The sequence below is a fragment of the Sphaerodactylus townsendi genome, linkage group LG02 (genome assembly GCF_021028975.2).
Source record: "Sphaerodactylus townsendi isolate TG3544 linkage group LG02, MPM_Stown_v2.3, whole genome shotgun sequence".
NCBI classification, from domain to species: domain Eukaryota; kingdom Metazoa; phylum Chordata; class Lepidosauria; order Squamata; family Sphaerodactylidae; genus Sphaerodactylus; species Sphaerodactylus townsendi.
Genome location: NC_059426.1, coordinates 128,582,272 through 128,609,156, shown reverse-complemented (window position 1 = coordinate 128,609,156; position 26,885 = coordinate 128,582,272). Strand labels below are relative to the sequence as shown.

The following is a 26,885-nucleotide window of genomic DNA, read 5'->3' as shown; positions in this document are numbered from 1 at the left end:
CTGCTCGAGCGGCGCAGGGCAGGGGGCGTGTCCCCAGGCCTCAGCGATGCGCCGGAGGCCCAGGGACAAGGTGAGTGCCGGGTCGGGGAGGCGCCGTGAAGCCGCTGCCGTTCGCTCGGCAGCGGCTTCACGGCGGCGTATTCCAAAAAGAACGCTTCTTAGCGTTCTCGGAATACGCCGGCTGCGGGCCAGCCGGGCGGCGCTGGGGCGGCGCGGCTGCGCTGCAGCTGCGCCGCCCGTGAGAATGGCAGCCTGGAGACGGCGTTTTTACCGTCTCCAGGCCGTCATTTTCCGCCCGTGCGGAAACGGCCCAAGAAAAGCAGTAACTCAGAGATGAGGAAAAACAGAATGCGGAAAAGCTCTAAATTTCCATTTGCTGTTTTGTTTTCACTTTGTTAGCCTACAGATCTTTCTGAATGGGCATGCTCTTCATTCACTCATCAAATCTGTTGGAAGGATGCTTATCTGAAATCTGAATGGAAGGGGTGCAGTCTAAGAATCATGTAACCAGCTATATGTAACAATTCAATGCCTTTATATGTAACAATTCAATGCATCTTTTGATATATGTAACCAGTTCTGTTGTATGTATAACCAGTGCCATCTATGCATTGTTTCCTTGACCTGCACTTTATAGCTTTGCATACATTGTGGTGAAGTAGGCCTCCCCTGCCTCGCCTGTCTCGTGAGAACAGTTACAACTGTTGTCTTGTTGTGGGCAGGAGACCAGGTGGCTCCTCTGGTATCTGTTGCTGATCTTGGGGCAGTCTTGGTTCCAGATGCTGCCTTTGGGAAGTTGGGAGGTGGGATCCATGGGAAATATATGGGACCTAAGATGCCAGCTTTGTCACACTTGGCTTTACCAAGTATGGTGCTTGAATACCTCATCAATAAATGCTGTTGATTATCATTTCAGAATCTGTTTATTGGATTAAGGTTTTGAGACCTAACAAAATCCACAGCCATTACATGAAACTCATTTAATTTTTCATGATGATACAGCAGATCTTTAATTTGTCCATGTTTTCAGCAGTTTCATTCTGTATTCCATTTGTTTCGTATGGTTTTTGTTGAGACCATAAACCTCAGAAGCAATGATCAGCCATTAAATATTGGTCTGTGATTAACTTTGTCTCATCCTTTACTGTAATTGGTGTTTGCATTTTTTTTAAAAAAGATTGTTGACTTTTTTGGCAAACACCGTGGAGCTTTTATAGCTTGCTGACTGAAACTTTAAGAGTAAATTGAAGATTTGGCTTTGTCTATGGAGAAAATATAACCCTTTGTGACTGATTTTGCTGGACTGATTCAATTTACTGTAATATCAAATAATATTACAAAGACATATACATACACATTAAAGTATGATGGTTTTGTATATTCTGTTGATGCCACATTTCTTATTTGTTTTGGCTTGTAAATAACGCTTCGCCTTTCATGCTATGAGGGTAGTCTTGAAAAGGACCAGTCAATTGTAGAAGCCAAAGGTGAGGAGTTATGTAATTTTCTAGAGGTAGAGGAGCAGGATTTAATTGTCTGGCCTAGTTAGCTCCTTTCCATCCTTAGTAGAAAATGTGCCATTTTATACAAAATAAACCAATATGTGTGATTTTGCCAAATATCCATATTCCACGTAATACTTTTCTCTTAGTGCTATTTGAGTTCCTCAACACAACTGTGTGACTACGGACTAGGAACAAAGGATGAAAAAACAAATGAAGTTTTTAGTTAGGTCTTGCCTGCCTAACAGAATAGAAACAGAGGATGAAAAAGTTACAGTAGTAAGGAAGAAGTTTTTAGTTAGGTCATGTCTGACTTTTTCTTTATTTGGTGCCATAACACAGAACTAAGAATGTGGCAACCCCATTGGAACTGCTTCAAACATTTATACATTCAAAATCCAGAGTTTCAAGCCCTTCACTGGGCTAGGAACATGTTAGGGAGTGGGGGTGGTTACTAGGATTTCACTTCTGGTTTTGGACAGAAACTCATGTTTCTACCATAGAGATTTGAAAATTCTTAATGCATTGTAATGTCATGGCATATTTCAAAACTGGAAATGATGTTTTGGTGCCATTTCACATGCAGACACACACATACATACCCACAAATTTTCTCCTGCAACTCCACTGAGCAATGCAGAGGACGGGGAGTATCAGTGGCAGGTTGCCTTTTGAGATGGGGAAAGTGCCAACCCCATCAAGAACTCTGGCCCCTTGAGTGCTTCTTAGCAGGTATAATGTGCCTTTTACCTAGAGTACAAATTTCTGGTCAATTGACAGGTCCAATAATTAGAAACAATAAATAACTCTATCTGTTCCCGGGCAAACTGCCCCACTCAGCAATAAGAAGCTGATGGTATTGAATGTATATTCTAGGCTACTACCACCACTATCCTTTTTGGGAATGTGGATATGCTTTAGTAGGCCTGATTCTACTACTTTAGAGGAAAGAAATGAATTAAGTCAGCTTCATTAAAGAAGCAGCTCTAGTTTGTGACTCCTGGTAGTTCAGACACAGTATAATCTGATTGTTATAATTTACTCTACTGGGGTGATTCATACGAAGAATTTTGCCACAACACAGGACAGGTTCTCTGATTACATTGTAATTTTATTATTATTCCCCTGCATGAAAAATAGCAGTTTACATTTGCTGATATTTCTTTCAGTACACCTTGTATGTATTTTAAAAATATCAGTGGGTCAGCAGAGCAAGCAGCCTCCAGTTTCTGTATAATGTGAAGTTTTCATACTGTGTTAAAATTATCTTCCCCATCCACTGGGAAATTAGTGGTTACTTAAAAATCTAACTCTCCAAGGAGGTAGATTATCATAAAACAGAACAGAATTCCACCATTCGCCTCCAAAGAGTCCCACAAATTGCTGTCAGTGCAGATTGCAGCAGGCTATTTTAATTTAAAATTTTAATTTTCTGTTTAAGCTGCTGTTGTTTTGAATTCAGGGTAGCTTCTAGCAGTGCTGACTACTGTTATATGGCAAAAGGATGCATCTATTTCAGCTAGTACAGCAAGGAAGAAAATAAAATAGATTTCAATGAAAAGCACTTAAATTCTAAAGCTAGAATGTTACAATCTTTTTTTTGGAAAATTTTATCTGTAGCCTTAGATGCACTGAAAGGGGCTATGATATGTCCACTAAGGGACTGTCCCTTTGCACATGCTCAAAGACTTTTCTTGGGACAATTTCAGCAATGCAAACAGGTTCAGTAGTTCCACTTTGGTGAGTTGTTGTTCACATATGCTTTGGTGAGCTGTTGCTCAAAAATAAGTTCAATAAGACTTTTTGCCCAGTAAGCATGATTAGGATTTCAACTGTTGAATTTCAGAGCAGTATTTCAGGGTAGAGTTCAGTTTTTGTTGCCTTTGAGATATGAGAGATCCACAACTTGAGACAGACTAGAAGCCCAAGGGGGAAAATATCTTGGATAAACTGGTTGTGGTGGGTTTTCCGGACTGTGTGGCCATTTATCTTAGATAAATGTGTTGGCTACTAATTCCTTTGTAATTCTCATGGAATGTTATATAGGTTACAGATTAGTTTAGCTGGATGCTGCAGCTCTATGCATATTTTTTTTCATTATCATATTATCATCTCTGGATAATTTTAGGATAATACTTAGCACATAGTACATTTGCAGCCCAATCCAGATATGGGGGGGGGGGGGGAATCAGCTTCTGGGTGCAGCAAAGGCCTGCCTCAACATGTTCCTCCCTGGTGTAAGGGGCACCTATGGCAGTGCAGGGAGCAAGAAGTGGGTGCAATCAGAGAGCATATTCCTGCTCACAGAGGGGCGGGGTGGGAAGTTCTGGGGGGTGCAGTCGTCTTTAGCTCAGGAACACCTCCCTTCATGGTTGCAGACTTACACCACTTCAAAGTGTGATGTAAGCCTGTTTCCCCAATGGGGCAATTTGAGTTGCAGGAGAATTTTTCATTTTCTCTCCTCCCTGCACTGCTTGAAGGCCCCTTGGAGGCAGCATAGCACTTCCTTCACCACCCTGTCCCTGGCTGCAGTGGCTTGCCATACCCCCAATCTGGATTGCATTGCCCAAATATTTTCAGGTTTTGTGTGCATTGTTTCAATTAACCTCCTACTCACCAAGTAAAACTGACCAATAGTGTTATACTCAAATTGGAAAAGGTGCAGGCTGAGATTAAAAGAATAGCGACTTGCCTAAAGTCATATGTTTGAGTTTGTTGCAGAGGAGTGATTTGAGCTGAGGATATGGCTCACAGCAGACTGTCAGCCATTCAGTACTAAATGATTTCCAGTGGTTTGCACGCAGAATTTGTGCAAAGATGTCTTGTTAATTCCTGCTTTCAGCTCAGGTGAGTTATGATTGTCTAGATTCTAACAACTATATTATGAATTATAAATAGGCAATTAAGATGAAAAATTGTTGAGAATCCTACATGAGATCTTACTAATTGGATGCATGAATATCAGTGGGAGGGTATTCCATCATAATGAACAAAGCTAGAAATTTTTTTTTAGCAGTTTAATGTGTAACTAACAAAACTAGAATATTCTCAAGCAGAAATTATGACCAATGGTGGGCTGTTCTAGCTACTGAATGCCAATATCTGGGTGGCGTGAGGTGGGGGGGAAACAACTCATGTTAAATAAACATTTAAAAGCAAGACAGATTGTTCCCTGATATGTGCATCATACTTCTTAATATGTAATTGTTTTATCAACTGAAAGCAAATAAACAGCCACTTTTGCTGAGTGAAATTATGGATACTGAGCAGCGTGCAAAATGAAAAAAGTATCGTCAGCTAGCGTGGCTGATGTCACTATGAAGGATGAAGTTGTGCATCGCCGAAACAATCACTCAAGCAGGAAGATGGTACAATGCAAGACTGGCACACAAATTGTAGTCCTGTGTCACCATACTGCACTGCCAGTTTTCCTGTCTTTGCTCCACTGCACTGGCTATCTGTTATGGGGCAAAGAAAACTGGAATTATGTGTATAATATTCCTAGATATTATGTGGAGAGGCAAAGGGGCTGTGTTTTCAGCTGCAGGCCTGCAATGTATGGTTTCAGCTGAGGTTATTAAAAGAATTGCCCCTTCCTGTAAGTGCTCACTTTTGCATTCACTTTTTACACTCCTTTTATCATCTTTTTACATGTGATATCATGAATGTAAAAAGTAGATGGAAAAACATCTTTTGCACATGGTTCTTAACATTTTCCATAAAGATATTCTTACGATCATTTTTTCCTTTTTGATTGCTGTACGGCTGACTGTCAGAGACCTTCAACCCTACTGCATTTTAGTACTTGTCAGATTTGTAAATTCTGGAGCCAAGAGAGTAGAAATGCTTGTGGTTGCCTAGCAATAGCAGGGTATACCTCTCACACGTTTTTAGTATCTCTGCCTGATTCAAAGACAGAATGCCATGGAATAGTTACTGTAGGCAGAACAATATGTTGCTTGTAGAGGGCATGTATTCATGCATTTACAGAAAGCTGTTTTTGCTCACCTGTTGTGTGAAGTTTAAGCTGTGTGTCTGAAATACAGTCCTATTTAGAATTGCACACAACAATCAAAGTCAATGAGCCTAGAATGGTACAACTCTGCTTATGACAATAGTATGAGTGGTCTACTTGTATGCATGAAAATATTTATTGTTATAGACGCAGGCCTTAACAATATAACATACAACCATATTAATAACAGAGATACAGTAAGATAAAATATTCACAGATAAAACACAATAATCAGTTCCATAGACAAAACACAACTGACAGGCCTATTTTTGAGAGTTGGCATGCACAAGCCTTTTCATTCATATTATTGACAAATAAATAAATAGAAGAAGAAGAAGAGTTTGGATTTATATCCCACCTTTCTCTCCTGTAGGAGACTCAAAGGGGCTTACAATCTCCTTGCCCTTCCACCCTTACAACAAACACCCTGTGAGGTGGGTGGGGCAGAGAGAGCTCCGAAAAGCTGTGACTAGGCCAAGGTCACCCAGCTGGTGTGTGTGGGAGTGCAGTCCCCTGATAAGCCTCCACAGCTCAGGCAGCAGAGCGGGTAATCAAACCTGGTTCCTCCGGATTAGAATGTACCTGCTCTTAACCACTACACCACTGCTGCTCCTAAAAGTAATCATTACACAACTGCTGCTCCTAAAAGAGGCAACCCTATCTATAATCACTGGGTGCACATTCACCAAAAGAAAACAGATGCAATCCTTATCTGACCCCAAAATCTCTGGAATAACTTAGTTTTGTTTACATCAGATACTGTCATATAATGGGAAATCTTAACCTATATAACTCAGCAACATGTAAATTGTCACGATAAAGGACCCTCAGCCAGTGGACAAGCAGGACTGACTGCTCGCCCATTGAATGACAGTTCATTTTGCCAAACCCTCTCCTGCCTTCTGCCTCAATCTACAAGAAAGCCAGCTGCAGCAGTCACTGGCATAATGGTAGCAGGCTGCCCTCCATGCCAGGCTGGCAAAAGCTCTCCCACTTCTCCTGCCTTCCTTCCATTTAGACACAAGCTGGCCCGCCTTTCCCCCTGACCCACAAGTCAGCTGGCCCCAGCCACCAGTGTTGCAATGGTGACAGGCTGCCCCCGGCTGGGCCGCCAAAAGCCCTGCCGCTTCTCCCACCTTCCCTTCCACCCAGACTCAAGCTGGTCTGATTTCCCCAGCCCCAAGTCACCCAGTCACTCCCAGCACAATTGCAGCAGGCTGCACTCCATGCTGGGTCGCCAAAAGCCCTCCTTCTCCTGCCTTCCCTACCCACCCAGGAGTGAGCTGGCCCACCTTCACCCCAACCCACAAGTAAGCCAGACATGGTCGCCAATGCAGTGGCAGTAGATTGCTTTCTGTTCTGGACCACCAAAAGCCCTCCCACTTCTCCTGCCTTCCCCCAGGCATGCAGCCCTCCATGTTGGCAGATTGCCCTCCATGCCTGCCTGGCAAAAGCCCTCCTGCTTCCCACTTCCCTCTCCCCACCTCACCCTCTTCCAGACAAAAGCCATCCTTTCCCAAACCACCTCCACAAAAGCCCTCCTGCTTCACCCCACCATCTCCCAGGCAGCACACCAACACAGCCCGCACTCTCCTCCCAGTCCTGGCACCCACCTCATCACCCTCTCCACCAGCCATGCAACAGCCGTTTTGCTCTCCTCTCCTCTCTCAATCCCCACCCCAAGCCAGTCCTGCCACTCTCCTGTCAGCCTTGACACCCAATTCCCCATTCCCCACCAACCTCCTCACAACCCAAACTGCGCCCAGGACATGAACTACATGAAATTAACTTATATTTATCGTATTTAAAATGTTATTGTGCTCTATCCATGTTGTACACCGCCCTGAGCCCTTTGGGGGAGGGCGGTTTATAAACCCAAATAATAAACACCGCCCAGAGCCCTCCGGGGATGGGGCGGTATAAAAATCTAATAAAATAAATAAATAAATAAAAATAAATAAATAAATAATAAATACCTGTGCACCCTCTCCTGCTCCCCCCCCCGCTCCACCTGACTCTGTCCCCAACATGCTCACACCCATGCCCTCAACATGACTGCAATGGCGGCACCTGGGGCGAGCTGCCCCAAATGTCTCCATTGCAGCTCCGCCTCTAGTAGTTCCAACTTACTTAAAAGAGATAGTTGTACTACTTCTCTTGAAGAATGTATTCCTGGATCCCTCTGACTCATCAACATTCCATTACTGGGCGGTGGTGGTGGCCATGCAGCCAGAGGCGTAGCTCCAAGGGAGCAGCAGAGGGGGGTGCGCAATGTATTGGGCATGCGCACCTGTGGGGGTGTAGCAAGGGCATTGGCAGCGTTCCGAGGGCGTGGTGTTCCAGAGTGGGACAGGGGCATTCCAGGGCAGGATGGGGGTGGAGGACACACCAGGGTACCGGGCGCTTTCCCACCTTGCTATGCCTCTGCATGCAGCTTCAGGCATTCTTGGAGGAGATAAATTATCTAGACAAATTTCAATTTGGATTTAGGCATGGATTGGAATGGAAACAACCTTGGTCACCATGATATATGATTTTTGTTTGGAAAGACACAGAGGAGTGTGTCCATGATGATTTGCTGGACCTCTCTGCAGTGTTTATGTTATTCTTTTGGAAAGGCTGATTGAGTTGGGAGTAGGAACTACTGTGCTTTGGTGGTACTTCTCTTACTTGACTGGCTGATTTCAGAAGATGGTGCTGAGGAACTGCTGGTTGACCTCATGACATTTGTTCTGTGGGGTTCATCAGAGTTCTATCTTGTCTTCCATTGTGTTTAATATCTACATGAAACCTGTGGGAGGGATCATCAGGGGACTGGGAATAAGGTGCTGACAATATGTGGATAACAGCCAGCTTTGCTCTTCCTTTTTCAGGTGGGTCTGGGAAAATGCTGGACAGGAGCTGGGAGACAGTAATGGGATATATGAGGGCCAATACACTTATGATCAGTGCAGACAAGACTGAAATGCTGCTGGTCAATGACAAAGATTCTCAAGGACTGAGGAATCAGTCTGTCCTGGAGGGGATTTCACTTCCCCTGAAAGAACAGGTTCATAGCTTGGGAGTACTTCTGGATCCTAGTCTACAGCTGTGTCTCTGTGACATAAAGGGCTTTTTATCAGCTTCAGCAAATACACCAGCTTCATCCATTCCTCAAAAACTTTGATCTGGCCACAGTAATCCATGTTCTGATTCATCCAGGTTAGATTGCAATAATGCACTGTCTTTGAAAATGGTCCAGAAACTTCTGTTTGTCAAAAAGGCTGCAACCAGGCAATTGTCAGGAGGAAGATATAAGGTTCATTAAACCCCCATGCAGAAAGTTCTGCACTGGCTGCCCATTTGTTTCCAGGCACAATTTGAAATGCTGGTTCTTACCCTTAAAACACTGAATGGGTTAGAGTCAGGGTATCAGCTCACCAGTTAAGATTACCTCAGAAGCCCTGCTCTTTGTGCCCTTGCCTTAATAGATGAAACAGGTGGCAGAGATAGGACTTTCTCAGTAGCGGCACCTCACTTGTGGAATACAGTTTCTCTTGAGGCTTGCCTGGCACCTACATTGATTTCGTTTAGGCTCCAAGCCCAAATGTTTCTGTTCATCCAGGCTTGATTTTTAAACACTATTTAAGCCTGTACACTATTGTTGTAATCTGTCTGTGGTTTTGTTTTTATGATCTATATTTTTATAGTGGGCTGGGGATTTTTTTAAAATGCTGGATTTTAATTAATATCCTTTAATATTTTTTAAATTATTTCTTGCTTTGTAAGCTGCCTTGAGTAGGATCCTGAAGAGGCGGCATTAAAATGTTCTAAATACAGCAGTTTGAAATACTGTTCTGTAAACAGATGCCGATTGACTTAGATTGTGTATTGATTGTGTATTCCTGCATGGAAGGAGGTTGGACTTGATGGCCCTGCTGGTCTCTTCCAATTCTATGATTCTAGAATAGAATCTAACCCCCTGCCATGCAGGAATGTACAGTTAAAGCACCCTTGATAGATGGCCATCCAGCCTCTGTTTAAAAACCTACAAAGAAGGAGATGCCACCACACTTTGAGACAGTGTATTCCACTGTCTACTTGCAATGCCTCTCAGCAATTGTTTCAGTTGTGAATTGAGCATGTAGCAATGAAATATTTTGTGAATATGAAAACCTTGGTGTACTCCATGAAGCTATTTTTGTGTCAGTCATTTCTGTGCGATCTGTTTTTGTGCAATCATTTCAGTAGGCATTCAGTAATAGAATTCGTCAAACATTCTAATTTTTACATCAGCTCTGATCCCAAAACACGAAAGAAAGGAATTTTCATGGATATTTATGTTTCCAGTTTAAAGAGTGAAATAGCTTCTTGACTATGCCTTGAGTATCAGGCGAAAAACAGGGTGTAAATTAGTACTTCAGACATAGAAATTGTTGCCCATCAACTTTCTAAAAGCTTTCCCCAAAAGCTCTGAGTTCTTGAGACTTATCTGCATGCAATGTTCTTACTGGCTGTGTACTTTTATCTGGTTTTCATGATGATAAATTCTTCTGTGAAAATGTAACAGCTGCTGCATTGCACTGTACAGTTTGTTTATTTTTTCAAACTCTTTTTTCATAAAACTAACACTAATCAATGATGGAAAATTGAAAATAAAACATACAATATAACATAAATAGAGATATGAAAGCATTATGAAATGCCAGTGTTCTTCATTATTACATCAGCCTTCTATAATGATAATTTAGAATCATGCTCATAATTTCTTTAATTTTTTTAATGCTTCTGGAAAGTTTATAAGAAAGGTAAGAAGTAGTTTCATACTGTTAAGTTTGGCAGATATCACTGCAGCAACTATTTTAACCCTCAGCCCTCCCAAATATAATCTGAAACTGGTTCAGAGGCAACAGTTGAGAGGAGAGAGGAGGGGAGGAGTGGGGTTCCCAAAATCTGCTCTGTTCTTTATAGATCACTGAGTGTCTCAGACTGCAGCTTCTGGGAAAGAGACATGAAACTTTACTGTCTGCACCATTGTGGCAGATTGCAGATAGAAGGAATGGTTGCCTTGACATCTACTCTGCTGCAATGCCACCACTGGAGATCATAGTACCCCATCTCCCACCATAGAAAAGATTTACAGTGCAATCCTATGCAGAGTTTTCCCAGGCTAAACGCTCTGAAATCAGTGGGCCAAGATTTACTAATTTATATATTTATTCATAGCATACCTTTCTTACTCAGTCCCAAGTGGAAAACAATCCAATCAGATAACATGAGACATCTAACAAGCAATGCAATAGGCCTAGGACTACAAAAATAATAAGAAACAACGCATGATGTGTTGAACAATGCAGAAAATGGAATTGCAGAAGTAGAAAACATGCAGTAAGAGCACAACGATTAATGTAATAAAAAGATAACACATACATACTACAGTGGTATAGATACAGTACTTTTCCCTTCATAGAAGTGCCTTTATGAACCACACCATTATTCTGTAGCCTGGTTACTTTTATAAAAATGCCCTCCTGATCAGTACCTTTATAAAAATGCCTTCCTGATCAATTCCGTGTTACATTGCTTGTGGAATGTCAGAAGTGCAGGATAGCAACTGCACAGGATTATGCTATAAGTGATACAAGTAGCCCTATCAGGTTCTGTAAAGCTACTGATTCTGCATAGAGTATTCCATATTGTGACTCTCCTTGCTTGATTTTTGCCATTAGTGCTGACTATTACTGATGTATCAGTCAATAGTGGATTACATTTACTGTACACAGTAAGAATATGTTGTATACTTTTTGAGAAAACTGGCACCATGTTTGAAATGTGCCTGAACATTCAAATCTTCTAGGATTGCTAACTTTCCATAGGCAGGGTTTTAAAAGGGGGAGAATAATATGCAGTTGTACAATCCTTTACTAGAATTTTGAAGGTATATTCTCTCAGGATAGTGTATTCTCTGAGTACAGCATGCTTTGTCTGAGCATGTGCACCAACTTTCTAATCAATTTCCATTTGAATTATTTTGGCTTAATTGGGTGGGGCAAGGTCAGAGCATTGATGTTCATCTGTAAGCGTTTGTTATTTCTCACAAAAATATGTAAATATTGGTATAAATTCTGGCATCATTCTAAATGAGCCCTTCGGGGGGTAGGGCGGTCTATTAAATTAAATAAATAAATAATAATAAATTTATATTCCACTAAAAATCCCAGGCTAATCCAGTAGCTTCACTGAAAAATGTATGTTATTTCTTACTATTAAGGTAATTAAGTCTCATAGTTTTTATTCCACTTGTTTACTCAGTTTTCCTTCTAATATTCTTCAGGCAGCCCGAGGAGGTGGTCATAGAACACTGCTGTATGGCCATGCTATTCTACTGCGTCATTCCTTCAGTGGAATGGTAAGTTGTTCCCTAATCAAGTGCCTGCCTGTCATTCTGGGGATGGAAGGATGGAGACAGGTACTTGTATGTTGTATTAGTAGGTGAGCAGAGGAAGAGGAATGGGATAACAAGTGCAGACTCTAGATTGCTGTGCTCCCAAGTCTCTCTCTCCCTCTCCTCCCCACTCCCGAAATAGGAAATTACTTTCTCCACTTCAGTGTCCTTGTTTGAAGCCCCCCTCCCTAATTCTCCACCAACCATCTCTGTCAAAGACATCTCCCTCTAAGAAAGGAAGCTTGATGTTGGAATTGGGAGATTCCAACAAGAAGCTCCACATCTTGTTTTCCATATTCTAACCTTTCTTCTGCAGAGTGCATTCATGCCACCTCCTGGAGTAGCAAATGAACGACAGGGATCATCCAAGATTAAGTGGGCCCATCTCCACTCTGCTGTTTTGCATTAACCTTCCACATCTCAGTCGTGTTGCATAACCAGGGTCTCCCACATCCTTTCACTTTACACTGCTTTAAACTGTCTTGTGGTCATGGTCAATTGAAACTAGATTTTATCTTACATTCTAATAGCAAAGTCAGCCAAATATGAGGATACTTAAATCTGGAGCCTGGAACAGTAAACAGGCAAGACACATCTTTCTACAAACCTGAACTACACCCTAGGGTTGCAGAAAAATCTGAAATCTTAAAAAAAACCCAAAACATTGAGCATGTGTGTAAAATCTCCCAAAATTATACATGAAGTGTATTTAGCTTTAAGCATTGGAGTCTCTTGGTGGCTGTTCCTAGGCAACCACAAATTTCAGATTTCAGGTTTGGTTTTGTCAGTAAAAAGGAGGGGGAGGGGCAGAACCCTTTCCAGGTCTGTTTTGGTTTTGGGGGGCTGACTTGGCTAGGGTTACCAGCTCCAGGTTGGGAGATTCCTGGACATTTTGTGGTGCCATCTGAGGAGGGCAGAGTTTGGGGAGGGGAGAGGTCTCAGCTGGATATAAAGCCATACATCCACCCTCCAGAGCATCTGTTTCCTCCAAGGTATAGATTTCTCTTTTCTGGAGTTCAGTTGTGATTCTGGGAGATCTTCAGGTCCTACCTGGAGGCTGGTAATACTAGTCCTGTCAACAACCTCTGGGTGATTCCACCCAACTTGCATGACTAAGCTACCCTGGCCTGCTTGCTACTGTTCAGCAGCAACCATTCTATAATAGCCAGTGTGGTATAGCTGTTACAGCTTTTCAGAGTAGGGTCTGAGAGGCTCAGCTTCAAATCCTTGTCTGACTGCAGAAGTTAATTGGGTGGTTTCAGACCAGTCACATAATTTCAGCTCGCAGGTTTTTTAAAAACGAGGAGAATGTTGTAAGCTGCTTTGGTCCCTGCTATGGGGAAAGTTGGAGTATAAATGAAAGAAAGAATAAATATAGCTGAAGATGTACCATAGATAAAAGTTGGGTGAATGGCTCAGAAGGAGAGAATGGGGCAGGGAAAGGTCAGAGTATGTGGGATGGGGGGGTTTCCAGGGGAAAAAAAGAGGAAATAGCAGGGGAATAGGATGCAGGGGAAAGTGAGGTGCTCCCCATAATTCCATGAAGGTTCTCTACCATGTAAGTGAACCTGGCCTAGTGGCCAGCACCACATAACTAGGACACAGTTTTTCTAGATATAACCTGCTAGGGAGTAAGCTTACGGTGAAGGGGCAGATAAAGGAAGGTTGTCTGTTGGTTGGGAAGGAAACAGGGTTGTAGTGGTGCACCACCACAAAATGCACCCTCCCCACGTGACCTAAATGCATGGTGCTTGGGTCAAATGATCCCCTTTGACACCCATAGAGACACCTCTGTAGGGTTGCCATCTCCAGATTGGGAAATTCCTAGAGATTTGAGGAGTGGAGCTTTGAGGTCTATGGCATTTGAGGAGAGGAGGGACTGCAGAAGGGTGTAATACCATGGAATATCTTTCAGGAAAGTGAAAAAGGAAATAGTGGGTGAAAGAGAAATGAGATGCCTCCCACAAGTCCTTACTGTGTGTAAATTTGTGTATGAGATAGCAAATAGTATTGTAATTGTCTGGAGTATTTATTTATAAATAAGAAATGTTCCAAAGATAAAACCTCCTATTAATAAGTAGTAGTAATAAACAGAAAGGGGAAGAATAACAAAAGCATCAATAAATTTGTCGATCTCTTCTATGAAAAATTGCAGTGTTTTGAAAAGCAGTGTCCTTTTGCGTATCCTTTGGAAACAGAACAGGAGTGACCCACTAGACAGTCACCATATGAGTCCTCTGTTGCACAGCAACCATTTCTCAACAGTATGCACAGGCGTCATTCACTTGTGAAAACCTGTAATTGAGGTTTATTTTTAAAACATGGACATGAAACATTTATAGAGAAAACTGTTCTATAAAAGTCTACCTTTGATACTAAATCCATCTGTTGATGTAAAAAAACCTTCAGCCATAATGCTCTATGATTCCTGAATAATGGCATGTAAAATATAGACTATCTTTGAGGCCAGTCATCCTAATCTGATGATTGCTTTAATGGAACTTTAATAAAGTCCTGTTCTTGAATTTGATATCTGCAGGGGCTTTCCTTTTTATTTCATTGTAGGTATCTATTCCATATGTACCAAGTAATATAGAAAGAGCTTAGGTTCCAGTAGACTTGGGGCACAAGATTGTATAGAACATAATTAGTTGATTTCAATTGATGTTTTTCAGTATTTGACATGTTTGACTACATCAAGGTCTCAGACAGATAAACTTGCATTTGATGTGGGGCTACAAGAAAATGCAGCAGGTATGTATGCTCAGAAAAGCATGACCCTTCCCACCTTAACTCAGCTATGCAGTGCTGTGACAGAGCCAAGTCTGTCCTTTTTCATATCTTTAGATCCATGTTGTATCATGGTCTGGCAGAGAACACAAGCAACAGCCAATCAGGGCCCCCAGAACCTTCAAAGGGAGATGGGAGAGGAAGAAGCAGAGGAGGAAAAGAGTGCTTTGACTGCTGCTAGGGTCAGATAGGTTTTCTAGGTCCCTTAGGCAGGGTTGTAGAGATGCAACATTTCCAGTTTTGTTATATATATATATTTATGTAGAAAGATACTTTTCTGGGATTTGTTAGAATTTCAGTGGGTGGAAATGACTGGAATTTCAGCAACAAGTATAGTTACCCAAATGGATAACGGTGGTCATATAAAAGCATGAAATAGCAATAGTGACTGAAAACTAAGGTAAATTTTCACTGGTCCTAATATTCAGTGGCAAGTCATGCGATTTAAAATGGGAAGCACAGAAGTTCATATCTGTTTAGTTTTGCTTAATGCAATATTTGGAGCAAATTTGGCAAACCTTGGTAAGATAAAACATGAGGAGGATTTTAAAGGAAAGTATAGCAGCTTCAATAAGACTAGTGAAATTTTTAGACACACATTGTGATGATAAAAAGTGCCCATGAAGGAAACTGAATGCTGTCTACATGTAAAATGAAATTCTATGTTATATGCTTTGCAGATATCTTCTGAGTTTCCATATGAAATAATCAGAAAAATTAGTATTAGTACAGCATCAGCTAGAGCTAGTGTAATATAGTGGTTAGGGTGAGTCATTAGGATCTGGAAGACCCACGGATCCCCATTCTGTCATGGAGCCTTCTGGGTGACCTTGAGCTTGGCACACAACTTCACAGGGTTGTTGGGAGAATAAAATGTAGGGGAAGAGAACCATGTACACCAGTGTAAACCCCACTGGAGAGCAAGTGACATCATCAGAAGATCATCAGAAAACAGCTTTTCTTGTACCTGGATCCATCTATGTTAGCTGAGAATCTCCTTCTCACATAATATGTGTATTTAATGTAATTTGTGCCTACTGCATAGACTCAATGTTAGCTGAAAAGCAGAAGTATTATCAGTGGATAATATAATCAGTAGATAATATTAGCACCTCTGTGCACTGTAGGTGAAGCTTGCTGGTGGACCATACATCCCGCCTCTAAACAAAGGTCGGAAGGAGAAAAGGTCCGTATTGGGGATGATCTTATCTTGGTTAATGTGTCTTCTGAAAGATACCTGGTAAGGGCTTATGAATCTTCATGACTCTTTGGTATGGGTCCTCACCTACAGTCTTCTTGTTTTCAGTTTTTATCCCCACTTTCACAATTTCCAAATTGTAAACTGCATGTTTCTTATATAGACGCTTTTCCTTTTGATAGAACTGTGATAGAACTAGATTATGATTGCCTAGCAACCAGCAGGAATCTCAAAATAGTGGAGACATGCAGGGCACCACTGGTGGCAGTGTGACATCACTTCCCAGGAAAACATGGAAGTGACATCAAGCCTCTCTAGGAATCAAATTAACTGTATGATGAAACCATAGAGTTTCCATTTATTCCTAGAGAGGACAGACATCGCTTCCATGTTTTCCCCGGAACTGACATCATACTGTTAGTTCAATTGTGATTTACATTTCTTCTTTCTCCTGCAGCTACTCTGAGTGATGGTAGAAAGAGAGGTGTACTGGTGCAATGTCTCCTGCCGCAGCCGGAAGCTTGGCAATCCTGTCTTAGTGTCTTTCCCTAAAATAAAAAAAAATCAGCAAAATGTCTATTCTGTACCTTCATTAAGTTGAACCAGTGTTCTGGAAAAATGGAGTGTTCATTGGGTGTAACCTGAAATATGATTTTGATTGATAGAAGAAATAGGTAAAGGATGTCGCAAAATAATTTTAGAAAGGAAAAGGCCCATTTATTTCATGCTGAAGTCAAAGAGATGCAAATCTCCCCTGGATTAGTCTGAACAGGACAATTGTTTCTTCTTAGCATTGTTTCACTGGTTCTGTTTACAAACCATGAGCTCCTTACAGAAAAACAAGATAAAAATGAATAGATAAATTACACCCATCTATTTATTGTGGCATACATTCATTTGTGAAGTGGGGTTACTGACTCCAGAATGGGAAATTCCTGGAGCTTTGGGGGTGGGGCCTGGAGAGGACAGTGTTTGGGGAGGGGAGGGACCTCAGTGGATATAAAGTAATAAAGTCTTACCTTTAAAGCAGCCATTTTCTGCAGGGTAACTGACCTGTATAGTCTGGAGATCATATGTCTGTGAGAGTTCCAGACACCTCCTGGAGGCTGGCCACCCTAATCTATCCTTTTATACAGCCATTATCATTTTATTACTTCATTTACATGTTTTACTGTTGCATTTCTTTTTCAGCATCTCTCTGTATCATATGGAAACATACAAGTGGATGCTTCTTTTATGCAAACACTATGGAATGTGCACCCCACACGTTCAGGAAGCAGCATTGAGGAAGGTTTGTTGATTTATGCCTTGATACTATCTAAAACTGCAGTTTTACCTTTATGTAATAATTTTAAAAAGCAAATCATATCTTTATTCTTCAAATCCTAAATGGAATATTAGTTTTCAAAGGATTTCAACATCATTCTCTGCCTGATATTTTGTCTGTTCCCTTCATTTGGTAACTGTGTAAGGTTTGCTGTGTCACAAATCAAGGTGCTGTGTCACCAAATTCAGTCCAAATTCCAGTCCAAATTCATCAGGTTGCTGTATCATTTGAGTTTTATAACAGATGTGTCTTGTTTCAGGTAACTCTGCACTCACATACATACTTTCCCCTGTGGAAGGCTGACAAATAGTGACTGGGCAAGTCACCCACTGAGCTTCATAGGAGAATAGGGTTTTGAATCTAGGGCCCTTTCCGCACACACATGGAAACGAGCCTCCACCAGCATAATTTATGCCGGTGGAGGCTTGGGGACCATTCGCACGCTAACATGCGAGCGGCCCCCACTTCCCCCCCAGTTGGAGAGGCGGCTCCACACAAAGCCACCTCTCGGTCAACCCCCTCCACTGACCTTCATGTCCAGTGTCGCTCTGGAGGGCTGCAGGGACCCGCCCACGCTGCCCTCTGACCTCCAGGGGTTGGAAGGCACCATGGGTGGGTCTCTACAGCCCTCCAGAGCGATGCTGGACATGAAGGTCAGTGGAGGCGATGGGAAAAACGGCGTCTTCCCAGCTGTGAGGTTTGCACCGCGCCAACGGGAAGACGCCACTTTGCAACAACCTCACTCAACAAGCATCACTCCCAGGCGGCCAGGACACCGCTCCCGGGTGGACTCTCCCAGGCGGCCAGGATGGCGCAGTGCCTCCTGTGCGAACAGCAGCCCAGGGACGCCGTTTTTGCCATCCCTGGGCTGCTGTATTTCGCCCATGCGGAATGGCCCTGGATTTCCCTGATAACTTCAACACTCTAACCATAAGACATGCTGGTTGGTATACCCTAGCCTACAAAGTTACCCTTCCTAATGGGTCTCATAGTTGTACTCATAGTTGTAGTTATTTTAATGGAATGCTGATAATTCAGACAACAAACAAGCAGCCTTAAAATGATACAACTCGGCAGTTAGGAAAATGAAAGTTACAAAAAGAATTGTAGATTTGGGTGCTGTGTGGTTTCTGGGCTGTATGGCCGTGTTCTGGCAGCATTCTCTCCTGGTGTTTCGCCTGCATCTGTGGCTGGCATAGATGCAGGCGAAACGTCAGGAGAGAATGCTGCCAGAACACGGCCATACAGCCCGGAAACCACACAGCACCCAAGTGATTCCGGCTGTGAAAGCCTTCGACAATACGGAATTGTAGATGCTAAGATATGCACTGACTCTATGACATGCAAATTATGCACAGGGGTATCTATGCTAATTGGAGGTGTTTGAGTTGTGTACAGCAGTCTGGATAAACCAGTGTTCAATATCTAAAAGTTAAATAACAGTTTTTAAATAAATGAATGAAAGCAGATGAGAAGAATAAAAGGTGGGAGGAACACTGCAAAGTTCTACAGAAGGCAGCATGACTTAACAACAAGACCATAATAATTTTGTAATTGTGGACTGTATGGAGATTAACATAAATCACCAGTCATTCCAGATCATGCAGTCCACCATTACCTTTTTTATTATAGGAAATAAATGTAAGCTACTATGGCATGACATGATGCACACTTTTATACTTGAAAATAAACAGCCACAGATGTGCTGTTTTGTGGTTGAAAATATAGCACTATGTGTGTGCTTGAACTGGTAATGTGGAAAAGCCCTGAAACAGCTCTTTGGACAATTGTAGTTGGTTCCAGAGAGGATAATAAACAAGACCTTGCTATCTCACCTCTCCCTCTGAATCATCCAGGTCAAATGAAAAGCTTCCTGATAGAACATATTTACAAAAGAAGTGTAAGGTTCTTGATACTGTGTTTATTCACATAGGGTGTTTCCGCACTACAAAAGGGAGTGAAGGTCGACTCGGTTCCCTTCAATGGGGGGCGATTCCTGGCTGTCCGCACAGCAACTTCCTTGGCCCCCTGGAACCGAGCTAAGTGGGCGGGTACCTGTTTCGCTCCTCAATCGTGATTGGCGCTTGTGTTACGGAGGGAAACGGGAACGTTCTTTGTTTTTTTTTTACAGTTTCCGTACGTCGCAGCTACGTAGCATTGACACGCTGAACTACTTCTGGCGTAGTCGGAGCTACGAAGCTTTGGCGCCAAAATTTTTCCAGTCAGTGATTTCTCCTCGTCACTTTGAAACGATCTCGATATCGTAGCTTCGAAACGTGAGGGAAACTGTATTAAAAAAGCCGCACTCTCTACCCATCACGACTCTCCCGTTCTGCGCATGCGAACGAAGCGGCTCCTGATTGGTTGAATGGATGCGGTGTCGTTTCGATGCGTCCGCATTTCGAAGCTTCGAAGCGATATCGACCTTGTTCCACCAGCGAGTCGCAGTTCATAACTGCGACAGGGATGTCGCGGTTCCGAGCGGGGGGAACAGCGACAAGACAACGTCGAGCTCGGTTGTAGTGCGGATACACTGAGTTGAACCTGAGTAGAAACCGGTACAACACAGTAAGTGCGGAAGGTCCCTAAAATACCTTTTCTTCGCTCTGCAATCTGAATACCAACATAAAATGAAGTTCTAGGAATTCTTCAAATCTCTGTAGGGAGGGGCCAGGGAAACTGATGTGAGGAACTGTGATGAGCCAGGACATTTTCAAATTGTATTGGGCTTGAATCCAGATTTCAGTTGTATTGGGCTTGAATCCAGAATTATTTGAACAGTTTTCTGATGGCATTATTCTAAGTAGGTGCATAATATCTAGAATGCTATTTCATTTGCAGTGCTTCTCTTTAAATATACATATTAGCTTGATAGTTATTCAACTGGGGAGTTTAAAATAGTTTACACTGAGGTGCACATGAATTATTTTTCCCTCTTTTTCCTGAGAAATAAAGTGCTTTCTTTTGTTGTAAACTCTATGTTAAATTGATTGGAAAGTTGCTTTCCATTAACATGTAAATCTAGAGAACAGCCAAATTGTTTACCCTTCCCATATCACTTTCTCCCACTGTGCAGTACTGATTATTATACAAATGATTAATTTTGTGAAACAGGGATGGCTTGGGAAAAATTTGTGGAAGAGCATGTTAAAACCCTGGGGACATGTTTGAATGATCTCAACAATCCGCTCTGTCAACTATACTACCGTGTTCTGAACTTCTCTTTCACCAAAGATTTTTTATCCTGCAGAAACAGTCCTTTAAGTTTTCAGTATGTCCAAATTTTGCCTCAGAAAAAATATATGAAGTTTGGATCCTCATTGAACTCTCTGGCCCAAATTGAGAGAAGCACAAGTAGATATGAATGAATCCCATGACCCAGCCAGAGCTGTTTTCAAATTTCCCCAATTTTAAAACTCTCACTAATTATCGCTTCCTCATATTTTTAAATAAAAACGAGGTTTCTAGATCAGTTGTCTGTCACTGAAAACATGTTGTTTTCATCGTGTTCAATTAATAATAACAGTATTGTATTACAGAGTGTATGCCCACATAAATTATATTATATTCTTGCAGTAGGTAATCGTACAGATGAAGTTGAGAATGAGACAGAATGACTTTCTAAAGCTTTTTTTGTGAATTCACAGCTGAGGCATATTTGAAACCTGGTGATTCTCCAACCATTTTGAGCCTGTAGGCACTTTTGGAATTCTGACACAAAGTGGTGGGTGCAACCACAAAAGGTCAGCAAGTGAGCCTGTACATATCTCTAACAGTCATTCCTCAGTTACTCCTTCAGGCAAGAAGCTCAACCTAAGAGAATGCCTTTTTAAATTAATGTATTGATTAAAAGTAAATTCTTTCTTTCACACAACTTATCTTCAGTCATGCAGTGAAGATTCTTATGCTGTTGTAACTTCCACCTCCAAAACATAGGCCGTTTCCGCACGGCCAATTAACGACGGCCTGGGGGCGGTAAAAACGCCGCCCCCAGGCCGCCGTTCGCACAGGCGCCGCTGCTGCAATGCAGCAGCGGCGACTTGGATGTGCTTCCCTCCCCCCAGGGTGGCCTCAGGCCGCCCTAAACAACAACCCTTTAAAGGGTTGTTGTTGGGGAGGAAGCGTCTTCCCGGTGGCGCGGTGCGAACCGCGCCTCTGGGAAGACGCTGTCTCCCGTCTCCGCCCCTCCACGGTGTTATAAATTCGGTAAGCCTGCTGGAGCGTCGCAGCCCCGCCCACACTGTCCTCTGACCTCCAGGGGTCGGAGGGCAGCGTGGCGGGCTGCGGCACGCCCAGCGCAGGCGACTAATGAATGAAGAGTGACAATTCCATGAGTGGGCGGTAGTAAAGCCTACGTCTACATCTACCCGCCTGCCGGCCTCGGCTTAAACCACGTTCATCGCCGAGCGGGCTTCATGCGCCGCCCGCACTCCTGGCGGCGTGGGGGCGCAAGGAGGCCGTGCGGAAACGGCCATAGTTTTTTAATCTGCACAGACAATCAGATTTCTAATGACAAATCAAAAGTTTTTAGGCAAAAGGTCCACTGGGCTTTATGCACTCTGTAAAAAATACTTGATGCTCTCCATGAAAGGGGTTCAGTGACTGCTATGGTGCCCACAGGTGCCACAGTGGGAACCCCTACCATAAGATTTATGCAACTACTACATCAAGTTTGCCAGATGATATTGTTACTTGTTTCACAAAAGTAGTGACTGTTCTTCTACTCTAGGATATCTTCTTGGAGGGCATGTATTACGTTTATTTCATGGCCATGATGAGTGTTTGACCATCTCATCTACAGAACAGAATGATTCACCCTACAAGTGAGTTATACTATATATGTTATACTTCTCTATATTTTATTTTACAATGTTACTTGATTGCTGCTATGGTAGGTCAACAAGAATTTGAACTCCAATCTCTCATGTTCTAGTTTAATCACTGCAATACACTGACTCCACAATTAATACAGGTAATCAAGGGTATCAGTATTCATTCTATGTGTGTTTGTGTTGCATACTGTCAAGTTGCTTCCAATTTCTGGCAACCCTTTGAATGACTAAGGGCTGTGGCTTCATTTATTTAACTAGTCTCAACACTTCTTTGCATCATACAGCTGCCAGGAACGGCCCTCAATCCCCAGGCACCATCCCTGATACCAGGGGACTGATCCAATGGTGAGATTCAAATAATTTAACAACCGGTTCCAGTGGTGGGATTCAAATAATTATAACAACAGGTTGTTTGCAAGTGTAACCTCAGCTTGTGGGTTCTGTGGGGCAGTACTTGGAAGGAGTTGCAAAGAACCAAATTTAAACAAAACAGTTTACTTCTCGTTACAAATAACATTAAACATCAACATTTAACATTACAATTCAAGGTCCTGTTCAGGTTGCATTTCAAGTCCTTCTAGTTACAATTTACTGATACTGCCAAGTCCAATTCTTCTTTGCAAGTGGGTTGGCTCCTGAAGACTCCAAGGGCTTGATGAACAGGATGCAACATGATGAAGGTTTCCAGGAGAACTCTCACCCATTACAACCACAAAAAGAAACCCTGAAACAATAAACTCCAACATTTACAACATAGCAAAAATAAACTACCTTCCCAGTAGTTCCCAACAATATTGCAGTTTACCTTAACAAGGTGTCAAGGGCTTATACAACCAAGGTCCGAGTCTGGTAGCCTTGTCTTCTCCAAAGAGCTCTGCAGCCTTTCTGCTGCTCTGAGTCTCCACCCCGTTACTGGTTCAACCCATTCTGGGCATGGGGGTTACACAAGCACCATTTTAACAACCGGTTCTGCCGAAGTGGTGCGAACCTGCTGAATCCCACCACTGGACTGATCTCTGTGGCTGGAGATCAGTTATAATTCCAAGAGACTCCAAGTCCCACCCAGCAACTCTTAGTTAGGTACCAAAACATTCTGTGCAGTTCTGTGCTATCCAGGCATTCACTGATCCAAGTTGGATCAGCTTGCAGAAATAAGGGGCTTAGACCTTTTCCTTCAAAAATGGAATTGGGGATGCTATTGGGGATGCTATAGCACATTGGGGATGCTATTGGGGATGCTATAGCACTCTTGTGGAAACAATGTGAAGTTGATCAGTACATGTGCTGCCCCCAATAGCGCAAACAATGTTTCTCCAGACAATTTCAGCCCAGAAAATTGGCCAAGAGGCAAAGTCTAAATCCCCTCGCTGCATGGGCTGTGGTTATAATCCAAATTGGGTCAGTGTGCACCTAAAAAGAATGGAGTTGCTGAAGACCCCTTTCCACCTGACCCAGGGACACCACCAGATAAAATATTATGTGCAATTCGATGTTCCAAGAAATTCATTGTACCTGTAGAGAGATCCAGTAGCTTTGGAAGAAAAAATGAGGAGAGAGACAGAAACTATGAAAAAAAAAGGCCAAAAGTATACTTTTATATTTGATCTTAGCCAAAAGGCTGAAAAGAGCCAAAGTTAAAAGCCAAATTAGCTGCTGCCAAGAAGAAATGAGAGACTGCATCTGAAGAAAAGAGATCGAAAGACAGAAAAAGGAATTCTTGTGGCTAAGGCATCATAATGTTTATTGAAGGAAAAAATTGTGTTCTACTCTATAGTTTTATACTTATTTCATCTATCAAAGGCACCCCACCTGACTCTTAGAAAATGTGACAAACTTTTCTGCTTATCCAATTATCAGTATTTTAGATTATTTTCTTTTGTAGAATCAACATGACTGATATTTTACCAGAAATCTTCCTTTGATGTCCATCATGTTGTCATCAAAGGAACATTCCTAATTTTTAATTCAGTCTTCATTATCTGCACAGGTGTTTGCAAGGCCATTTGGGTCATTATACAAACAAGTCAACTATTCTTCAACATTACTATATTTTTGTCATTAGTTATGCTGTATGTCACCTCAAATAATCTGTTTATTGCTTTTATCCTATCTCTGATCTTCTGAGATCATATGGTGAGATAGTTCTACTTAAGGAAGATACTTTTCTCCATCATAACCATTCTGGAACAGCCATGCACAGAGTACTTCAAAATTGTCAAATTGGACAGAGACCAGGTCTGGGGACAGATTAATAACCAGAATATTATTCATATCTTCAACACAGAATATAAGTAATAGTACTATAAAAACATTAACACAGATGTAACTTTGAATAGAATTCAACTTATGACTATGGAACAAAATGTTATATATTTAAAAGCACAGATACCTTCCTAAACCTTAAAAGGGAAGAATTTAAATATAAGGCTGTTTCTGCACAGCCCAATAACAGTGCCCTAAGGATGGTAAAAACACAGTCCTTGGGGCACTGTTCACGCAGCAGGCAGCAGTGTCATGCTCGTGCTGCCAAAGGTTCAAAACAGCAGGCAGCAGTGTCGTGCTCGTGCTGTGAGGTTCAAAATGCCGCTTTTGAACCTCGCTCAGGGAAAAAGCGGTGTCTTTCACCCGCTGCCATGAGAACAGCAGTGGGTGGAAGGCGGCGTTTTCCCCGCGCCGGCCCCAAATGCCTCCTTACCTCCTCCTGGCTTCCATTTCTCTGTGGAGGCCAGGAGACATGCCTCCTGGCCTCTGCCCCTGCAGCCGTCGCTCTGACCATGGGGGCATGTCCCCTTGCCTCCACAGAGTGACAAAAGCCAGGAGGAGGTAAGGAAGCATTTGGGATGCTGTGCGGCCGTGCAGAGCCTGCTCCACCAGCTGCGCAGCCAGCAGGGCCATTTGTGCAAACAGCCCTGCTCTGGCTGTGCGGAAACAACCCAAGAATTGATACCTTGTTTAAGATACCATAAATAATTATGACTTCAAGATTTATCTGTTGCATGTCAGTATATAGCAGTGGTTTAATACTTGTTTTTTTATTGGAGGTCGGGGGTACAATGTTTGCTAGATTGGCTGTTTTGATGTTTTTAGAAGAACAATCTATTTGAGCTGTATTCTAATGGTGCTTTCCTGGAATATTTTTGACAACTCAGAAAAGAAGTTAATTGCTTTAGTTTTTTTAATTGTTATATTTGGTAGAATAATTTCAGCATTTCCAACCAGAACAAGAAAGTTGTATGACACATATCATTACAGAAACAATGAGCAGAAGCTTAAACATTGGCTAGGAAGTATAATCATTATAATTATCAAGGGGAACATTGATGATGATATCCACAGTGCTCAGCAGAATACAAAAGAAATGAAAAAGTATACATTGTGCCAGGTTTTTTTCAAACACATCTTTTTTCTATTATATTGCAACAAAAAGTTACAAATGTTTAAAGAGTTAATCAGATCATTTAAAATAAATGCTAATACAAAACTAAAAGAATGTGGGCACAAACCTTGTTGAATTTTGAGAATAAGCGCCATAACAAAATGACTTCCATGGAAGTTGGACCAATCATAAACTGGCTACCACGGGGGTTGGAACCAATCACAAAAACCAAATAGTAGGGTCAGGCAACATATCTATGGAAGTTAAGCCAGAGACTGCATCAAAACATGGATTAGGTCAGGTATGAGGTTAGAGCAGTGGATCCAACCATCCTCCAGTAGCTTTCCTCCGCCTAAGGAAACTTCCTCCAACTTCAGTGGTTTTTCATCCAATGGAAGAGCCAACTGTGACCAAAGCATGACAAATATTTAAATAAATAAATACTTGGGTCAGTGGAATGCTGGGATACAAGTAAAAGAATCCATAAAATTGTTCAGGGCAAAATCAAGCATAGGCCTGAAACATTCAGAGATCAGTGCTGAAGAGGCCACTAACTTAGCAAAATAAGCTAGATTTGAGTCCAGTAGCTCCTAGAAGCCAACAAAATTTTCAGGCAACAAGCTTTTGAGGTACTGGTATCTGAGAAAGAGAGCTCTGACTCTTGAAAGCTTATATACTGATAATCTTGTTCATCTCTAAGATGCTACTGGACTCAAAACTGGCTGTTCTACTGTCGACCAACATGGCTACTCTCTGAAACCATCTTAACAAAACTGTAACAGAAGTGACTCCTCAACCCATTGCAGAATGTTAACTAGCTTAACATAACTAGTGAATAGCCTTATTATTTTTTGCTGATTGAATTTTCCATAGTTATATTTCACTCCATATTTTCTGTATTTCATGATGTTCGACTGTGATTGTCAAACCTCCTACATATAATGACTGCAAAATCAGGTTCAGTCTATAACATCTAGAGACATAGGCTCTTGTTGATGAAAGTTTATGCTGGAATAAAAGTTTATTAATCTTTAGCATGCCACAAGACTTCTGTTTTTTTTTTTTACTGATTTCAAGTTGAAGAGAATGGAAGAAGTGTGCATTTGGATGTATCCAGTCAGCGTTTTGTTTTGTAGATGAAGGCTATAATTGAAGTATGTTTTGTGAATGAAAGCATTTTGTGACTGCTCAATGATATGTACAAAAAGTATAAATTTACTGGTATTTATATTCACACAGCAAAATCACACAGCTTATGAAATCTGATTTTCTAAATATAAATCTTTCTGCAGACGGGCATTTTATGAAGCAGGAGGAGCTGCTGCACGTGCAAGGTCATTGTGGAGAGTAGAACCTCTTCGCATAAGGTATTTTGGTATTTTGGGGGAAGGGCAAGGAGATTGTAAGCTCCTTTGAGTCTC

General features: G+C 42.0%; 1 protein-coding gene across 1 annotated transcript in view; it reads left to right on the top strand.

Annotated features, from left to right (window-relative positions):
- Nucleotides 1–26,885, top strand: part of RYR3 (ryanodine receptor 3) — a 372,359-nt gene that overhangs the window by 76,337 nt on the left and 269,137 nt on the right. The window contains exons 4-10 of the mRNA XM_048484286.1: nt 10,293–10,304; nt 11,831–11,905; nt 14,617–14,695; nt 15,859–15,971; nt 17,121–17,220; nt 21,986–22,079; nt 26,757–26,831. Of these exons, the coding sequence (XP_048340243.1) occupies nt 10,293–10,304; nt 11,831–11,905; nt 14,617–14,695; nt 15,859–15,971; nt 17,121–17,220; nt 21,986–22,079; nt 26,757–26,831 (548 nt within the window). The remainder of the gene's footprint in view (nt 1–10,292; nt 10,305–11,830; nt 11,906–14,616; nt 14,696–15,858; nt 15,972–17,120; nt 17,221–21,985; nt 22,080–26,756; nt 26,832–26,885) is intronic.